This window comes from Armigeres subalbatus, chromosome 2, assembly GCF_024139115.2.
Source record: "Armigeres subalbatus isolate Guangzhou_Male chromosome 2, GZ_Asu_2, whole genome shotgun sequence".
In the NCBI taxonomy this organism is placed as follows: domain Eukaryota; kingdom Metazoa; phylum Arthropoda; class Insecta; order Diptera; family Culicidae; genus Armigeres; species Armigeres subalbatus.
In genome coordinates, this window is record NC_085140.1 from 138,680,661 (window position 1) to 138,700,248 (window position 19,588).

General features: G+C 37.5%; 2 protein-coding genes across 4 annotated transcripts in view; one reads left to right on the forward strand and one right to left on the reverse strand.

Moving 5' to 3' along the window:
* LOC134210913 (basement membrane proteoglycan) overlaps positions 1–19,588 on the reverse strand; it is a 654,698-nt gene that overhangs the window by 266,367 nt on the left and 368,743 nt on the right. The gene's annotated exons all lie outside the window — the stretch shown is intronic.
* On the forward strand, positions 288–17,444 carry LOC134210905 (17-beta-hydroxysteroid dehydrogenase 13-like). Of its 3 annotated transcripts, none has more exons than XM_062687339.1 (7): positions 288–844; positions 13,751–13,927; positions 16,465–16,537; positions 16,617–16,800; positions 16,863–16,988; positions 17,069–17,174; positions 17,246–17,444. In XM_062687339.1, the coding sequence occupies exons 1-6, from the start codon at positions 455–457 to the stop codon at positions 17,151–17,153; spliced, it is 1,035 nt and encodes a 344-aa protein (XP_062543323.1). In that variant the 5' UTR covers positions 288–454; the 3' UTR covers positions 17,154–17,174; positions 17,246–17,444. The 3 variants fall into 3 exon arrangements, with proteins under 3 accessions (XP_062543323.1, XP_062543321.1, XP_062543322.1); XM_062687337.1 differs by having other exon boundaries at positions 17,069–17,154; positions 17,235–17,444; XM_062687338.1 differs by lacking the exons at positions 16,465–16,537; positions 16,617–16,800; positions 16,863–16,988; positions 17,069–17,174; positions 17,246–17,444 and adding exons at positions 15,579–15,651; positions 15,723–15,906; positions 15,974–16,099; positions 16,167–16,382 and having other exon boundaries at positions 291–844.

Here is a 19,588-nt window from a genome sequence, read left to right on the forward strand (position 1 = left end):
CTTGTCACAACGGCGAACAAGCCTAGACGGAACAGCAAGTGCCTATGAATATGCTTCCAACATAATCAAAACTGATACCCGGCATACGGCAATCGCATGCACGCACCGCATCAGAGCCCAGACGTACATAGTCAGTTACGTTTGCAGCGACGACGACGACGACGACGACGACGACGACGACGACGACGACGACGACGCCAATAACGATGGTTGCATTTCCCTGCCCCGTATGGTGGGAACCCTATGAAGGAGTCAACACGTGCGCCTAGCTTGGTCAGCACAAGCAATCGGTAACTTAGTTCAGCGCGAACCACGGTCGGCTTGAGACCATAAAGTCACATTCTGTGCGCTGCCAGGGTCTTCCAGTGCAGTTCAGATAGACACTACATTTTTCGCAGATCGGCCGCACCAGTTTCAGCCTGTGCGGTGAAACTTTGTTTGCGGGATCAGCAAGATGGAACGCATCAGCGATATCGGGGCAACACCGTACGAACCGGCCCCACGTGGAGAATCCCTGCGGAAGCTGCAAAACGGCGGTCGGAGCAGCGGGCTGGAAACGTTGAAGTTTGCTTTGTCGGTTGTGCTCGATTGTTTGACGTTTGTGGTGCTGGTGATTCCCATTTTAGTCCGGTATGCGGTTGGTCTGTTCGTGACACAGCCAAAGAAGAAAATCGCCGGACAGCTGGCGCTGGTGACGGGTGGTGCGAACGGGCTCGGACGTGAAATCTGTCTGCAGCTGGCAAAGGAGGGCTGCAACATTGCGGTTAACGATCTGGATGCGACCAATGGGGCGAAAACGGTGGACGACTTGCAGAAGATGGGTGTGAAGGCGAAGTTCTACAAGGTATGTTAAACAGTTTCCGTTCTAGAGTTGTTCGAGAGTCCAATTGTAAGATTATGATAAGCCAACAGTGCTGCTAACCGCAAGTCTAGCAGATTTTGGCTTGATTTCAATTCAGAATTCAATTTAGCTATTCGAACACATCCAGTTAAACACTGAATTCATATAACAGTCAGTAATAAAATAAGAAAATATTCAAACAGATTTGGGCTTTTAGAAAGTTATGGTGGCTACTGGCTATTAAAAAAATATCAAATATCACGTGATATATGTGTTGAGTCTGAAACTAAAGTAGATTGTTCAGCATCAACAAGCAAATGTTATACCTTTACTTAGTTTCATTTTAATGCGCGTTATCTCGTGCTTTTGGAAAACAACTAGAAAAAGTACGTGATTTCGACTTGTGACTTTGCGACAATACTGAAAGTGATGAACAGGATACTATTCATACGAGCGAGTTTTCCAATTCTAATTAAAATATCAATTTTTCTCTAATTATCAAAATTAAGATTTTTTTCCTTTCAGTGATGAGCTTATTATTAAAATAAAAAATCACCTAAGTAAAGATAAAATGATCTTCCTTTGAGGTGCGCATTTTGCTTCGGCACGCCACTAAAGTTTCTCACGCATAATTCTAAGATGTCTACATAATTCACAAATCAAAAGAAAATCAATAGATATAATCTCGCATGAATGTTCCACGGATGAAATACCGAAGAATATTCCATCGCTAAATTTCTGAAAATTGCTAAAGAAAGTTGAAGCGACTTTTAGTCGTCAGTTCAAACATTATAAACTTCTCAGATGATTTACAATGGAAAACTGCGGAACTCTGCGTAATTGAATCATTCATCATTTGGATGCTTTTGGTCAATCCGGTTATTTCATTGCATCAAAATTCAATTCAACATTCAAAGACGATACTTAATTTTTCACGACAATGCCTAAATTTGGTTGGGCAAAACTAACTATAGAATATTTGTATTTTGAACTGGTGTACGTATTACATTTTTTTTCCTGTTCGGGTGTGCCACTGCGACCAGTTATTAGATCTATTGTAGCGGTATTACAATTTGCTCGATAATTATCGATAAATCAACGAATATTAGTTAACGATAACGAAGAATCAAAAATAGCGTCAAATTAACAACGATAATTTATCGATTAACAACCCTGGCACAAAGGACATTAAGTAGAATTTGCTAAGGAAATCACAAAAAGTTTTCCGAGGAAAGTCAGAAGCAATTGCGAGGATATTTCAGTAAATTGGTCATGAATATTCCAATGACATTGCTGAGGAATTTTTTCAAGGAAATTTTGAAGAAATTGCACAAAAAAAAATTGATGAAATTTCCTGAGGGAAGAGCCCCAAGGAAATTATGAAGAATTCATCGAAGAGTTTATCGAGGAAAAAAGATGAGTTTGCTGAGGAAATTTTGACAAATTTGGAGAGAAAATCCCGAATATTTTGCCGAGGAAATTTCGAAAAATTTACTAAGGAAACACTAAAGAGTTTTTTTTTCGAAGAAATTTTTAAATTTCAGAACTAAATTTGTGAGAATACCTACGATACCTCGGAATATCCTCAAGCTCAGATTTTTATATTCTAAATAATCAAAATTAATAAATGCGATGTCCTCAAATTTTGAGTCCTATGGACATCATTACATAATCTATATACATAAAAATGATTTTCTGTCTGTCTGAACCTTATAGACTCAGAAATTACTGAACCGATCAGCCTGAAAATTTGTATGCAGAGGTTTTTGGGGCCGGGGAAGGTTCTTAAGATGGTTCGAGACCCCTCCCCCTATGGAAAGGGGTGCTCCCATACAAATGAAACATCAAGTTCGGCATAACTCAAAAACTAATCAGTGAATAAATCAATTTCAGGCGAAACGAAGTTTGTCGGGTCTGCTAGTCATGCATATTTTAAAGTATTACCAGAATATCTACAACAATCCGAACTATCCTCAAGTTCAGATTTTGATATTCCAAATAATCAACATGAGTTAGGTCAGCTATTAGGGATATTATTGTATAGAATATCTACGACAATCTGAACTGTAGTCAAGTTCACATCTTGATGCTCTTAACAATCAACATGAGCATTATCTACGACAATACGAAATGTCCTCAAGTTCAAAAATTGATATTTTAAACAATAAACAAGAAAATGTGCAATGTCCCTGGCATTTTTATGAGTTGGATCAGCTCCCTGGGACATTATTACATCATCAAAGACGCATTATTTAACGTAGGATTATGAAAAAATTGTAACCTGTTTATGATAGATAAACAGCGTCCAATATATTTCTTCAACTCAAAAGTATGGCGAAGTTCAGTTCTTCAAGATCCGAACTCAATAAGTTTGGCCACGGGCTCGTAGAACAGCGGTTCTCAACCTGGGGTACACGTACCTGAGACAAAAATGCGTAATGGCGGACTTTGTATTAAAATAGCAAAGAATACTAATGTTATGAACTTTTTTCGAGTACGCTTAACGACTGTATTTTTTCAGCCTATTCCGTTAAGTTTCCAAATATAACAGCATAAATACTTTCTGTTGAGCATATCTATGGGTGCGCGATGTAAGAAATACATCAAGCCCCGTCTTCGCATGCATGCATACATGCATAAACAAAGTGAGATTCATGTCCTTGATACTTCAGTCGAATTTTTAAATCAGTCCTCACGTAACTTAACATAGTTATCATGTACAGTTGCACATAACAAGTACCGTCGTGCATGGCTTCTTTTGTAAAATTGGGGGACTTTGCACATTTTGAAACAAGAACTACTATCAAATGGCCATTATCATAACTCGGGTGTCTTGTTGATTTTTGGATGGCAACTTTCTATTTCAAATTTGGTGTTTTTTACGTTTAATTTGTTTCTAGAAAATAGAAGGATCGTAGTGTGCGAAAATAGAAGGATCGTAGTGTGTGCCGTCATTTTTCCAAATTTTATTTAATTTGTTTTTCGGAGTTCCATTAAGTTCAATGAAAACGAATATTAACAGTGAAGTGTTTTATTTGAGTACCTTATATGTTCCTAATCTGTTGCACCACAACAAAATAGTGTCCAACTTCATTATACGATTTCACCGTCTACCTCCGGTACAATACTGGCGTTGAGGGAACATTAGTGGAACGGCTTCGAGTCTGCAGACAAGAATGTGCAAGCCAACGAGAATGAATCACAGATTCGACCGAAGCGGAGTGGCGGAGTGCTTCAAGAATTCTATTTTTCAACTTTTTAATACTTCCTGAGGTTTGGGCTTCCATTGACATTGACTGAAAACGAAACTTTTTCTCAGATAATATCCTGGACATGCATGGCAAGCCCATTTGATGACATAATTCTAATGTATCTATTAATTCATTATTGTTACTTGCATATGCAAATTATATACTTTTATTTAAAAAAGACCACCCGATTAAAGCGATTTATAAAGGGTGGATAAAGGGTAGGCTCACCTTCCCAGGTATTGGGTCAATCTGGGAAATGTAGTTTATACGAAATTTCTCCTGGAAGAAGATTTTCTGTTCATTCCGTGGATTTCGCATAAATGGGTCTGCTTATGAACCACCCCAATCATTTTTGGAGTTTGATGAAATACAAACATGATCAAATCGTTTTCCGGATATGATCAGTGCTATAGGCAGGCGCCTTGCTACAATAGATGGTAGTATCATCATCATCATAATTAGCTCATGGTATTTGAATATATAAAAATTGTTATTCATAGGCATGGTTTCTAGAGGCCTGTATGAATATAAAAAGTTGCTACTGATTTTGTACCGAACTTAATTGGTCTGGTGGACCAGTGAATTACTATTAGTTTGGTTCCGTGCCTATTTGACTTGGTAGTCCAATTGCTCTGAGCTCCAGAACGATTTGAAAAACCTAGAACATCAGATTTGGACATATCTAAAGTGTAAATCATACGCATTGTCTCTTGACCTAAATGAATTCAATGAGTTGTTATTGTTTTTTCCGAGCCTAGATAGCATGGTAGGGGTTGTAGGACAAAAGGTCGAAGGTCAAAAGGTCGAAGGACATAAGGTCGAAGGTCAAAAGGTCGAAAGGACAAAAGGTCGAAGAGTCAAAAGGTCGAAGGGTCAAAAGGTCGAAACAAAAAATCTCAGTCAAAAGGTCGAAAGGACAAAAGGTCGAAAGAACAAAAGGTTGAAAGGATAAAAGATCGAAGGGTCAAAAGGTCGAAACAAAAAAATCTGAGCCAAAAGGTCGAAGGACAAAAGGTCGAAGGTCAAAGGGTCGAATGTCAAAAGGTCGAAGGTCAAAAGGTCGAAAGGACAAAAGGTCGAAAGGTCAAAAGGTCAAAAGGTCAAAAGGTCGAAACAAAAAAATCTGAGCCAAAAGGTCGAAGGACAAAAGGTCGAATATCAAAAGGTCGAAGGTCAAAAGGTCGAAGGTGAAAGGGTCGAAGGCCAAAAGGTCGAAAGGACAAAAAGTTGAAAGGTCAAAAGGTCGAAAGGTCTAAACAAAAATACAAGCCAAAAGGTCGAAAGAACAAAAGGTCGAAAGGTCGAACAAAAAAATCTGAGCCAAAAGGTCGAAGGACAAAAGGTTGGAAGAAAAAAGGTCGAAAGACAAAGGGTCGAAAATGAAAAAGTCGAAAGACAAAAAGTTGAAAGAACAAAAGATAGAAATTGCGGTTGTTGGACAAAAGGTCGAAGGTCGAAAAAATTGGGCAAAACGTTGACTGTTGATCAACCATTCCTTTGCGCATTTATGATTTACCTGATATTTTATTGTTGAATTTTTCCTTCTTTTAGTCATAGGCCGTTCTTTCGAGATTCACATATTTATATTTATTTGTGTTTCGCCTGATTATATTTTATTATTGAATTTTTCCTTCTTTTAATCAAAGGCTTGTCATTCGAGTTTCGCACGTTAATATTTTTTTGTGCTTAACCTTATTTCTATTGTTGATTCTTTTCATTATTTTATTCATAACCTTTTCTTTCGAGTTTCGCATTTTTCTACCGCATATGAAATACCAACACTTGAAAACATTTCATTTTCTACCGCATATGAAATACCAACACTTGAAAACATTTCATTTTAGAATGTTCCTTTTGTTAAAACATAGGGTATTCTTATTTTTATCAAAGTATTGCCAGGCTTTAATAACTTCAATTGTAATTCATGAAAATAGTGCTTTACTCATTTTCATCAAAATGATAATTCAAAATATATAATTTTAGCTTAACATACCATCTTCTAATGACAATAATTTATTTTTATGTGCTCAAAAGATGATACGTTTTTGTTCACATAATGTGTTTTTAAGTGAGGCCGATACAAATATTTAAAATCTATTTTGTCTAGCCCCCCCCCCCTCAGATTTTTTTGCCAAAAAATAATATTTTGAGGTTGCAACAAAATAAAATTCGGATAATTTTGAGGATTTTCAAAACATTCTTTAACAAATCCGAGGAGTTTTTTGATTTTTTTTTATTTTAGTTTTTATTTTTTATTATCCCCCCTCCCTTGACCTTTCGCAGACCAGTAAGACAAAAAGTTAATTAAATATTTGTAACGGCCTAACTATGCACGAATATACAAAATACATTTATTTTTATAATTAGAAACCGTTACATTACGCTGTGAAGTTGGGAGGGGTATGGCATTGCCAAAACTTGCATTAGGGAAGATCCATTAATTACGTAACGCAAAAATAGCGAGTTTTCAAGCCTCCCTCACTTTGTATAGATCATCACACTTCGCTCAACCCCTTCCCTTACGTGATTGATGAATGTTTGTGTTTCATTTTGAAGTCAATTAGTAACCCTCTAACGCCCAAGACCGCCTTCAGACGGGAAACTTTAATATTTTTTTTGACCTGTTTTTCATTCAACCTTCTGTTATTTTTTCGACCCTCTTTTCCTTCGACCTTTTGTACTTTCAATTTTTTGACTTTCGACCTTTTGACTTTTCGACATTTTATCCTTTCGACCTTTTGCTTTCGACCTTTTGTCCTTTCGGTCTTGTCTTTTCGACCTTTTGTCCTTTCGACCTTCTATACTTTCGACCTTTTATCCTTTCGACCTTTCGTCCTTTCAACCTTTTGTCCTTTCGACCTTTTGTCCTTTCGACCTTTTGTCCTTTCGACCTTTTGTCCTTTCGATCTTTTGTCCTTTCGACCTTCTGTCCTTTGACCTTATGACCTTCGACCTTTTGACCTTCGACCTTTTGACACAGATTCATGGTAGGTCAATTCTGCCGTAATCTGAAAAAGTGACGTATGTGCCAAATTACAACATACTAGTTTTCCATTTTTCTGTTAAAAAGCACGATGAGTACTACTCGTTAACACCATTTTCGGAAAATGGTTAAAACGTCACTTTTTCAGATTATGGCAGAATTGGTCTGAGCTCCAATATGATTTTAATTTAACATGATATATAGACAAATCGAAAGGCCTGTATGAAAGTGATTGGTTGTAATTGGTTTTTGGATTGGATTGGTAATCATATGATTTGAGTATATCTAAATCGTAAATCATACGCATGTTATGGATCGTTTTTGTACCAAGCGTCAATAACCTGGTAGGCCAAGGGCCTGAACTCCAGAATGGTTTGGAAATCTGAAACCAGTAATGAGATTTTAAAGAACAGCGAAAGACTGGGTCAGCGTTAGAAGCAAAATTTCTGAAAAAATACACATAGAACTGGATACTGCAGGTTAGTTTTCTGAAAACGTCTCACAACTAGGTATCCACTGATTTTTTCTATCTGCAGTTCGTCAATGATAGTTTAATTTAGATTTCGATTTTTTTAGGGGCAACCTTTTGATCATTGGTCATAAGACTAGTGCTATTCCAGTGTGTTTCTGGCTAAGCTGTGGGGCCGACTTTGGTGTCTCATGCTTGACTCGAAGTGAGACGCTGATGACGACTTTGCCGTTGTGGTCGGGATTCGTATCTGTGGAGATTGCAACGCAGTCTAGTTGAATGAAGTTGTACTGTACTCGTCTTGCGACAGATGGGAGCATTCCTCTAAAAGAGCTTATCTTAGTCCTAGCAACACATTTAGTGATTAGAAACTGTTGGTGTTGTTTTGTTTTCCCAACACACTTCTACTTTTATATTAACGGCAATAAATGTTGCTAATGATTTTTGATAATTTATTACAAATGCATTAATAGAATGCATAAAGGGTATAAATGTTAAAAAAACACACACAAGAACATATAAACGACAAGTAAAATAAACATAAATCGTCAAAATATGTCTGGCTGTGCATCCTTATTTATAAGCATATGCGGTATTTCGAAAAGTTTCGTTTCAGGTGGTTCGAAACGAAATTCCGCGGAATTTCGCGGAATTTTAGCATGGCGAAATCGCATTTCATGATTTCGTTTCGTTTCGTAAAATTACAAAAATTTCGCTAGAAAAAACTAGCTTCTAACGAAATTTAACGGAATTCCGCGGAATTTCGAAACAAATTTAAACTTAAACCGTTCTTTATATTAACAAAAATTTTGGCTGCGCCGCTAAACAAAATCGTTAAGTTGTTTTCAAAACTTTAGGTTATACATTTTTTTCTATTAACGCTTACTACATAAATAACCCCATTATTGGTCGACAAATACGTATGCAGTTTTCTTCTATAAAACGTCTTCAGTGTTTCTAAGTTTCAAATTTATATTTTGTGATATTTTTTACTATTTGTACAATATGAATGCGGAATCGATTGTGCTGCTGCTGGTCATGGGACGGCATCTTGTAGATGCTGATCACGCCAGCTAGTGTGGGAGAACGCGAAGTGATAAAACAAATGTCTGCAGCGAAGAGCACAAAATTATTTAGTACGGAATCGATCGTATTGTAGAAGCTTATTAAACGAAGCACATTGAATTGTGTTGGATTGATTTGAAACACAGTTTTCGTCTTCATGTTTTCAAAATAACTTTGTTTACAATAAATATTCAGTCGCTTACCTAGGGGCTTCACATGAATTACCTTCTCTACTAACCAACGATTCCTTTCCCGTAGCGCTCACGGAGATGCAGAGCATTCCTCGGTCTTTTGTAACAGCGGTTCTCAACCTGGGGTACATGTACCCCTAGGGGTACTTTTGCCGGGCCCAGGGGGTACCTCGGATGAAATGCTTAATGGCGGATGAATTACAATTTTAATCCAAACTTATTGATAAAGTTTTGTATTTTTTTTATTTCTAAACTTTGTCTTGTACATAATAGGGTAAAGGATGTATTTTGGACCACCCTAACGGGGGCTCTTATTTTGGACCACAAGGAGGAATTTGCACTCAGTGGTCCAAAATATGAGCCTTCGAACTGGTGGTCCAAAATACCTCCCTTATCCTATGCATGACGATCAGTAAATCATGACCTATTGAATCCTGTCATTCACAACCACAGCAATGGATGAAAAGATGTGGGACAAAAGATCAAAAGGGCAAAACCTAGAATGAACAAATTTTAAAAATCTTCTATGCAATCTACCGGGTCAAAACAGAATGTTGAATAATATGTTAAGAATATGATTCTAGAGTCTACAGATTCGAAAGCCTCCATTTGCAGAAGGAGGAAGCCTCCTTTCAAGAGGCTTCAACAGCTGTTCTCATATGCCAAGGACACACATACTTTTATACTTTCTGATATGAAAGCGGCATAAATGCTGGGTTATTGCCTTATCGCCAATGGTATATGCGGCGAGAATGCGGTGATTTATCACAGACTGCCTCTTCTGTTATTTTAACTCTATTGGTCGTAAAACAGTTATTTGACTTCAAAAAAGTGAAATCCGAATTGCGTACATAATGTAAAACCAATTCAATCAAAATTCCACGAAAAAAAAAATTGAAATTTCGTTTCGTTTCGAAAAATTTCGAATCAAATGAACCTTGATTTCGTTTCGTTTCGAAGTTTCGAAAGTAAATCCATATTTCGTTTCGATTCGATCCGAATCAACATAGACATTTTAAATTTCGTTTCGTTTCGTTTCGTTAGGAAAAAGTGTGTTATCGCATACCCTTACTTATTTAACCACAAGTTGAGATTCAAAAAGGGTTGCTGATTGACTTTCCGAAAATTATCAAAGTGGTTAAACAGCCGTGGTTAAACTGTCCTCGCTTTAAAGGTATTCTGTTGCAGGTGCTTGACTCAAAACTCAAATACACAATCGTTCACAATCGATTAGTTGTTTATCCTCGCGAAGAATGAACAATTAAACAATATAAGGAAATGCTAATATTCGAAATATCGTAACTAATTAGTAGAATAGAAGTTCCATACATCACATCACTTTCCATAGTGCATCCCGATCTATGTTTCTAATTACCCTACCGTACTAACAAAACTTTCTTCCCGTGGTAATTGTGGAGATGCAGAGGTATTCTCGGTCTCTAGTAGCCACAATTACCACACACTACATTCCCTTCCTATCCCAACTGACTGTAAGGACTTGGCCGGCGCCGTTATTGATCAACATGTGCGAGCTGCTGAAACGTGCACTTCGAGAATAGATGGCAAACCCCAATAACTATTCACTTGGATCGAAGTGCAATTTGCACCAGCTCTGATCAATCACGGAGTAGTAACCATTATTATGTACAGTCAGTCTAAGCTAAGCTAAGCTTTAATTTGTTTTTAGGAAATAAATAATCTATAGTAGTGCCGGAGTCAAAAGAAGCCCGCACAACGTTTTTTTGACTAATTCATAAGAACTAGTTCTCCTCAGTGAGGTTTGGAAAAAACCGGGCATTGATTTTGACATACTAATGAAGAGAAGTTCAACGCAAGTTTTTTTTTAAATAGAGTCCTGGAGTTCATAAAGACCATACACTAACTACGTAAGGGTTAGTCATTTTCTTGCAGTTTATACTAGAACAGTAGAGCGTCAATGAGGATGCAAAAAAACTAAAAATTCTGTAACGCACAATAGATGCCCGGGGTTAAAGTCTGTGATTGTGATCCATTTCTATCCTAAGGATGGACTTGAGATTTTCGTCTCTTAAACCACAAACAGCAGAGACTGAGATTAAGCCCGGCACACTCGTATGAGAAGCAGGCATACTTACCTTTCAACCACCAGAACGCCGACAAACCATTTGAAACTATTATTTCATAGCTTCAGACAGAGTTCTGCTACAACGGTTTGTGAAGGAAAAATAATATGAACAATCGAAATTCCTACAATTTCTCTAGGCATGAAAAATGACTAGACCAATTCGGGTCTCCTCTCGAATCCAACATGATCAGCAGCAGCATGACGCAGTTTTATTATCTTAGTTTCTCAATTAAATGCGTAAGTAACTTAATTGTTAAAAGATCCTTAAAAAGTCAACCCTTCTATCACATTTTGGAGTATAAAAAATGTCAGAAATGGACACCAGTAACATCCTTTTAATTCCTAGAATTTCGTACAGAATTCCAAAGATTTACTAAGAGTCCCATATCCTCAGAATATTGTCCGATACTAATAAAAAACAAATTCCGAGAATTTCAAAAATTTTGAACATTTATTTTTATATTTCAATGGCATATTTACACTGAGGCATTTCCAAATAGCAGCTCAGTGTTTATTAGGCGCTTTTATTGTTATTACCTGCGATTTTTTCAAAGCCAATATATTATTGTTGCATATATATCTTGAGGCCAACATGTTGAAATTAAACTCTTATGCCTAGGAAAGTTAAAAAAAACTTCCTAACTCAGTCGGGAATTGAACCCAGCCGACTTAATTTTTTTTAAATATCAATCCAAGTTTTAATTGTTTCGTCGGTAACCCGATGATTTTTTTTTGAAATATGAGCCTTTTGTTCAATTTTCATTAAAAAAAAATACAAGGGGTACCTCAACTTGAGTTCCTCAAGCAATGCAAAGGTCTAAAGTGGTACCACTCATGAAAAAGGTTGAGAACCGCTGTCGTAGAACATTGTGACTCAAGAATAGTTTGCAAAACGGGAGATGGCATGATTTTAGTAATGAAGTGATGTCTCAAGGGGCTATTATAATTCAAATGTATAGCTAGTTCCCCGTAGATCACTTTGTTAACCATACATTTCGCCAAGATCTGAGTTGAAGAACAGTTTGGAGTATCGTAGATATCCTGGGAGTACTGTAATATGTTCGTACGTAATAAGAAAGTGATGCCCCATGGAGCTAATCTAGCTAAAAAATATGTGATCAAGACTCCACATAACGCTTTATTGATCAGTTAGATGACAAGGATCAGACCTCAAGGATAATTTGGAGGGTTGATTGAATGTTTATGTTCAGGGAAAACTGAAATGTGTATGTAATCATGTTACTTTGTGCTATTCCCAAGAAGCTGTTCCAACTACAAATTGCCACCGAGACCCCACGAATCGCTTTGTAAGTCACGTAGATAATCTAGTTCAAAATCAAAGAAAGATTTGAACTGTCTAAAACATCCTAAACAAATTTGCTCCACGTATTTTTATGGTTTGTATCACATTTAGAACTGGTATAACTAATAATAATATTGAAATGAAAATTTAAAAAAAGGATTGAATCGGTTAAAAAAGATTGAATCGGCCTTATTGTCGGCCATCGGAGTAAAAATAAAAGATAGGTAAGGGAAAAGACGGCTTTGGCAGGTTTTGTTCTATTATTGTCAGGGGGGTTTTCGTCGACCACAATATGAAATTTGGCCACAATATTATTTGATATGCAAAGCATGTTTAGGCCAAATTTGAGCATAATCAGTCATAAAAAAAACCCTGACAATAATAGAACACAACCTGCCAAAGCCGTCATTCCCCCTATATAAAAACGTATCTGCAAAGCTATAAACCAGTGGTGGAATTCTGTAGTAGCTCGTAATTTAACAAGTGGGGCCACACCGGCAAAATCGTTCAAAAAGGTCTCTTATATTTTAATCTTTTTGCCCTCAGATACATTCAATCCATTCTACAAGCATTCTAAGTAGTTGAAACACCCCCATTCTCACCCCCATTTGACCCATTGTCACCCCCGACGACGGTATTCTACAAAAATTTTCATTGCAAATTTTTCGCTGTGTTGTAACTTTGAAAATTATCAATTATCATTATAACATCATATATTTATCAATCACTCTTAGTACGCATAGACTTATGCTATTCTCCAGAATTATATTTCGCTAGAGTTATGATATGATAAATAAATAAATTAATAAATAAAATAAATAAATATTGAAAATTTCGAAAATTCATTAACAGTTCTCTGTCTAAAGGCGGATTCGGTCCCTAGAGGGTTAATATATGAATGTAGTTTTTATTACATTCTCATAACGCCCACTATGGTTCCGTTATAAAACATGCGGAAGACAATCCAATTCATAATAGGCGTGCAAACGTAGGGTAAAACAATGTTCTGTATATCAAAGCAAATAATCGCATAATAAACAACCAATCGGAGTAGACTCGTCGCGGCAGTGTTGTTCGACACCCGAAATGTGCTTCTGCAGCAAAGTATGAATTCTTCCGTAAAACTTCCTAGCTTTTTTTCTTCCATCATTTCGCATGTGAACGTAAACAAAACATCGAACGAGTAAGCACACTTGCAACGGTAGCATGCTCAGTAAAGTTATGTGCAATGTACAACCAAACTGCTCTAAACTCGTTTACCGGCCCAAGTATTGCATTGCACTGAACGTCCGACGACGACTGCGCTGCAGAAGGGTAAACACAGTGCAACTGAAGTGCGATTATGCAATTGGTGGGAAACATTACCCGATAGACTTGTTTATCTGTATATGCTCTATGGTCTATGCTATGCGAGTGCTTGTGCACATTGACAACAAACTTTGGCGGCCATCGAACTATTAATGGAAAATTCTGACTGATGAATCGCCAGAGATATTTTTTTCTTTTATTTGCTATCAGCTTTTTTTTATTTCGATGATTTTAGGCGGACATTTCCAACTTTGATGCGGTGCAGGGGCTGCGCAAAGAAATCGAGAACAGCTTGGGATCGGTCGACATATTGGTCAACAATGCCGGTGTGCTGCCGTTGATGTCTCTTCGCGAAGGCAAGCCAGAAGACATCCAGAAAGTGTTGGAGATTAACCTGCTGTCGCATTTTTGGGTAAGTATCTTGCTTGAAGTTCAGTGTACGTACATTGCTTCAACTGTTCAACTGATGTGCTTTGTTTTGAATAGATTGATTACTGGTTTATAAACCGCATTGAATTAGATTTTTAATAACGTTCTGTGTATTGTTTCTATTGGATAGCCTGTTAAACTAATTCGCACCAAAAACATGATAGGAAGGGGAAGAATACTAGGATAAACAGCAAACGAGAAATTATCTCGTTAAAGAGCATTCGTATTACTCACATGATATAGGTACCACTGCATAAATGGTAACTTGGCTCGCAGATAATAACTTTATATATGTCTAACTGAATAGAGAATAGTTAGCTGCGATACGGCCATGTCTCAGTTATGAGATGCGATGCTATTATGAAGGAGACGAAATATTGTGTCTTAACAAATATGAAGAATTTGTTAGATTTGATTTGATAGTTGTAAAGGGACTTCAATAAATTGTCTTCGCACCTCCCCTAAATAGCCAACAACTTGTCTGAATTTTTTTTTATATTTTTATTAAAGAGACTTTCAGCCCAAGGTTGGCTCGTCTCGTAAAGACTGAAATTTTGCTAGGATTCCTAAATTACTAAAATGATGCTAACAGACGTTTGGGAGTTGGAAATTTCGAACATTTTTGGAATGTGAACTGTCCTAATTCGAACAGTAAGCACAAAATCAATTCAAAACAATACGCGACTATTCCTAATAAACTGAGAGAACCCAGCTGTAGAGGCCTTCCATACTCGTGCGGTAAGATGCGCGGATACAAATCAAGACAATGCTGATGGCTGGGTGGCTGGGTTCGATTCCCGTTCCGGTCTATGAAATGTTTGAATTGGAAATTTGGTCGACTTCCCAGGGCGTAAAAATATCATCGTGCGGTAGCCACAAATTCAAAAATGGTTACTTGGATTAGAAATCTCGCCGTTAATAACTGTGGAAATGCTTTATGGACTCTAAGCTGCGAGGCGACAATGTCCAAGTTTGAAGGCCAATCAGAAGAAGAACCCAGCTGTACAAAAGGTTCACTGTACCATACATTTGTTATCATACTTTATCTACTTTGTTATCTTGGAAGAATGTCAATTTCGGCCAGAATAACAAGTTGGGCTGTGTTTTATAAAATTCATGACCGGGGAGCATATTTGAATTAAGTAATTTTTAATTTCTCGTGATGATTCGAATGTATTTTTAATGATTTTGCGCATAAATCTATACGGGCTTGCTTTTTTTGGAAACCTTCTCTGAACTACACAAAGATCATACCCATCCATTATTAATTTAATCACTAAGGATATTTTGGTAGAAATAAAAGTTAAAGCCGGAGCTCACCGAATGGTTTTCTTAGAATAATGTGAGCCGTCGTCTTTATTACAACGCGAAACAATAGCAACTTTGAAGATTTTTTATTATGATCACAGTTACTCTTCAAATATCGTCAATTATTATCACTGTCATATTAATCCAATATCCGATCTGACAAATCAATAATAATTGCTGAGCAGAATAATGATATTGACACAAGGATCCGACTATATCAGCACATCTCACAAAAATGAAACTTTTCATTCTCATTTTCGACGTAAGTCCCATCTGACAGTACACTTGAGATTCAATCATGTTCTCTTTGTTTTCTTTCATTGCAGACCCTCCGCGCATTTATCGAAGGCATGGTTGCTCGACGCTCGGGTCACATTGTGGCAATTGCTTCTGCCACCTGTAAGTACCCAGTTGACACTCGTTGCCGTAAGTCGCATCTTAAAGCTAACAACTTTTCTCCATAACGACAGCGTACGTCCCGGTGGGACGTTTGGTGTCATACGTTGCCTCCAAGTACGGAGTACGAGGCTTGATGGAGGCGCTCAACGATGAGATATATTTCGATGGGCTCGAGAACGAAATCCATACTACCACCGTGTTCCCGTGTTTCATGAATACGCGCAAAGAAGTAATTAATACTTTGCAGAAGCTGGAGTAAGTTTGTGTGTGTATTTGAGGTGGCTCGGGGACTTTGATTAATTGGAAACACATTACATTGCAGTATTCTGTCGAGAATGCCAATTTTTTCGACCAAGAGAACAGCACGAGCCATTGTCAGTGGTATGCTTCGGAATCAACGCCACGTTTTCATGCCGAAATATGTGGGTCCTTTCCTGACCCACTATGAGTAAGTTTGCTACAGAAATTCTATTCTGTTGGCGCAATATTTCAATCCCCTGTTTGCTTATTTTTAGAACTATTCCAGTGGATATCAGGAGAGTTGCGACCAAGCTGTTGCTGAAAAACAAAGGAGTTCCTAAACTCATGGACTAGGAAACCAAAAATATTTTTTTTTTAGATTTTAGTATGACTGAAATGTAAATACCAGAATACGTTTTGCTTTCGAACATCACTGTGATTGTACATCAAAAAGTCGCAAATAAAATAATAAGAGCTTATGATACTAATGATACGATTTAATGCCATTCTTTCAAACATAAATATGCGTTAATCAAATCATAAATTAGTTTTGTTTTATTCATTATTTTTCAGACCATTCGTGCCTTCATCGATGGGATGATCAAACGGCAGAGAGGTCATATTGTGGCGGTTGCTTCCGTTGCGTGTATGTTCCAACGATGATGAACATTTGATGTAATTAAAACTTCATACATACGTATTATCAATTTTGCATTTCGTTACAGCGTACCTCCCACAGGGCCGAATGATATGCTACGTTGCTTCAAAATACGGTCTCCGTGGTATGATGGAAGCCTTCAGTGACGAGCTCTACTACGAAGGAGTATCGAATCAAATAAATACCACAATCACATTCCCATTTTTCATGCCCACCAGAAAGGAACTAATTGACATGCTCTGTAAACTGAAGTGAGTACATTATGACAGGTGGGTGGAAGAAGAAGCTTGAATAATTCATGATTTTTTCCCAGAATCATCGGCAGGGTGCCAATTTTCGCACCGGAGAGAATGGCACACCTGACCGTCAAAGGAATCCTCACCAACAGTCGGCAGGTCTTTTTGCCGAGGATTTTGGGTCCGGGATTGAAGGAATACGAGTGAGTGTCTGTCAACACTGTGCTGACGTGAACGTCAGAATTAGGTTTGTAATTAATGCTTTAATGACTTTGTATTGCAGATTCATACCGAACGATTTGAAACGGCTGGGACGGAAACTGGTGTTTCAAGGAGATATTCCACGATTGATGCCGTTGCCCGCCTAGAGTTAGAACCAAACCACTTAGCATTGATTGTTTAGTCGGAATTATTCACATTTTTATTTCTTTACTATTTACTTGTTCCAGACATATTCAATCATTGATATTTCCACTATTGTGGAAATTCTTCGAGGCTGTAGAAAATAAGTGAATTAAACCGATTTACAATGGAAGAACTCTTACCAGATTGAAGAACAATTCATTCAAGTGGAAATTAGGTACCATAAAATGCTGCAATACCTGAAACGAAAGAAAGAAAGTAAATGTTTAATAAATACATAGAAGATTAAAGTATCGAATATGGAGGTTTTGACTATTCAGTCTAAAAATGTTATAACATGGGGACGAATCTTTAACGGTAGAATAATTTAAATGTACGTATCCACAATACGAAGAACAAAAATAAAATTAATCCAACACGTTGTCAAAGATGCAGATAAAATGAAACACGTTTAAAGGAACACGCTATCCTGGTTGGAACTGCTAAAGTTATCGACTCCTACTCTCGCTACGGGCCAGTATCCAATTTTTGCGATTGTAGTATGATTGCCAATCTAATCATGTTCGGGGCAGGCAAAAAGCGAGATTTTTCGGTGTGATAGTAGGTCCAGTAGTTTAGCTCTCAGTGACCCAAGTGCAGAGATCTTTCGGAAAAAAGCATATCTGCTGCAGAGCGCTCTCTGGAGCACAACAACAAAAATATTCATATAGTTTTAGGGTGTTCAGATCACATCCCAAGTAACAATTTTCATGCTTGTTAGATTTATTATAGATTAGTTAGTTAGTTATTAGTTAGTTAGTTAGTTAGATTCTTATAGCGGATTTATTACAGCAGTCACCATGGCTAAATGCTCAGATATATTGACGATCTTATTGCTATCAATAAACCTCTAATAAATCTGCTCGAAAAGCTTCAAACGTCAAATGCCGACTGGTTTTGTTAGCAGCTCTACGGTTGTAACGAAGAGCATAATAAGTCCAATTTTCAAAGCTTAATCAAAGCTATAATTTTGGGTTGTAATGTGGTCAAATGAATAACCCCAATAAGAATATTTACATTGCAAAGGGTTTATAACGGTGTTTAATAAGAGCAACATTTTTCTAATCGAAATCTATGTTGGCCATATTGGAAATAGAGAACCATCTTCAAGTCACTGGAATTTATGATTAGACGGTGTTTTCGCCGCAAAAGACACGTTTTTGGTAAAAGATATAAAAAACAAACATATTTGGGTGTAATATCAATAAATTTAGTGAAGATTTACGTTATTGATGTTATAATAATTTTAAATTCATTGCCCAAAACTATATTATTTTGAGAGCGCGTAGTGCTTAATCTCATTTTTGCACTAGCTTTCACCATGAAATTGAGCGCGCACCTCATTTCCATGAAAGTACATTGGAAAAAAATCTTGAAAAAGTATTATTTTGTAGTCATCCTTATCATGATTTTCATCAACACTTTAGTTTGTTATTATTTGTTTGCAAGGTTTTGTTTCTCTTTTTTCAAAGCAACATTTTTGACAGCTGCCGCAGCCAAATTCCCTTTTTTGCGGGCGGCTTGAAACGGATTTTTATATACTCTTATAAGAGGTTTATAGTGGTAATCTAGAGAGGGCCATTTGGACATATCTTACTCTCATAGTGGTCATCAGAAGGTTATCCTGTAGTAATGGGTTTATGGTCAGTTCTTGTAATTCGATCTTGAAAACCACTCCTAGAGCGGAATAAAACTTGAAATGTTACTTGGGATATTGGGCAAAAGGGGCCAATTCGATAGAACATTAAAAAATCAGGGACAAATCAGTTCGACCAATCTATTCTTGCTGATTGGGGGGGAAGCCTTCCTCCAGCTAACCTACGGGCTACTGCAGGAGAGTGACTTATATCTTTTAAACTCCAAGGAAGACCTCCTCTGGGGTGGGATCGGCTTTTCTGCGGTAAGTATAGTTCCAGTGTACCATGGCGAAACCTCTTCAAATTGGTGGCGTGTTTCATGAAGTAGAGAAGCACTTGTTAGGTGACTCCGTCGTCACCTAAGACGTCGGGTTATCTGGTCGGAATGTTGTAGGTGACTCTTGGCACTTCATATTTAGGGCACCCGCATATGGAGTGCTCCACATTGTTAAGAACGTCAAAGAGCTCGCACGAGAACCGAAAAAGTTTGCCTCTAGAATTATGCGAGAATCTCGTGTGACAGGTCCGAAGCTTCCAGCTCGGTCCGAAGACCGATTGTGCCCTTAACTACCCTAAGCAGAGTTAGTTAAACAGCTTTCTTGATCCAGTTTTTAATGTCAATGGGTTGGAAAGTCCTGCCCTTGATACCCTGTTCCAGCTTATAGGTTGGCGGCAGTGTTCCCCGAAATTATACAATTCTCCAGAATTTTTGCAAAAGGTGCTACTGCGTGGTTACTGTGGATTCAGGGGTATTTGGAGTGGTC

What these genes read in the sequence shown, in the direction of transcription:
- LOC134210905 (XM_062687339.1), top strand. Translation starts at nt 455, where the DNA reads ATGGAACGCATCAGCGATATCGGGGCAACACCGTACGAACCGGCCCCA. An exon ending in TGAAGGCGAAGTTCTACAAG is followed by an intron (nt 845 to 13,750) that starts GTATGTTAAACA and finishes CGATGATTTTAG; the next exon opens with GCGGACATTTCCAACTTTGA. An exon ending in CCGGGATTGAAGGAATACGA is followed by an intron (nt 16,989 to 17,068) that starts GTGAGTGTCTGT and finishes TTTGTATTGCAG; the next exon opens with ATTCATACCGAACGATTTGA.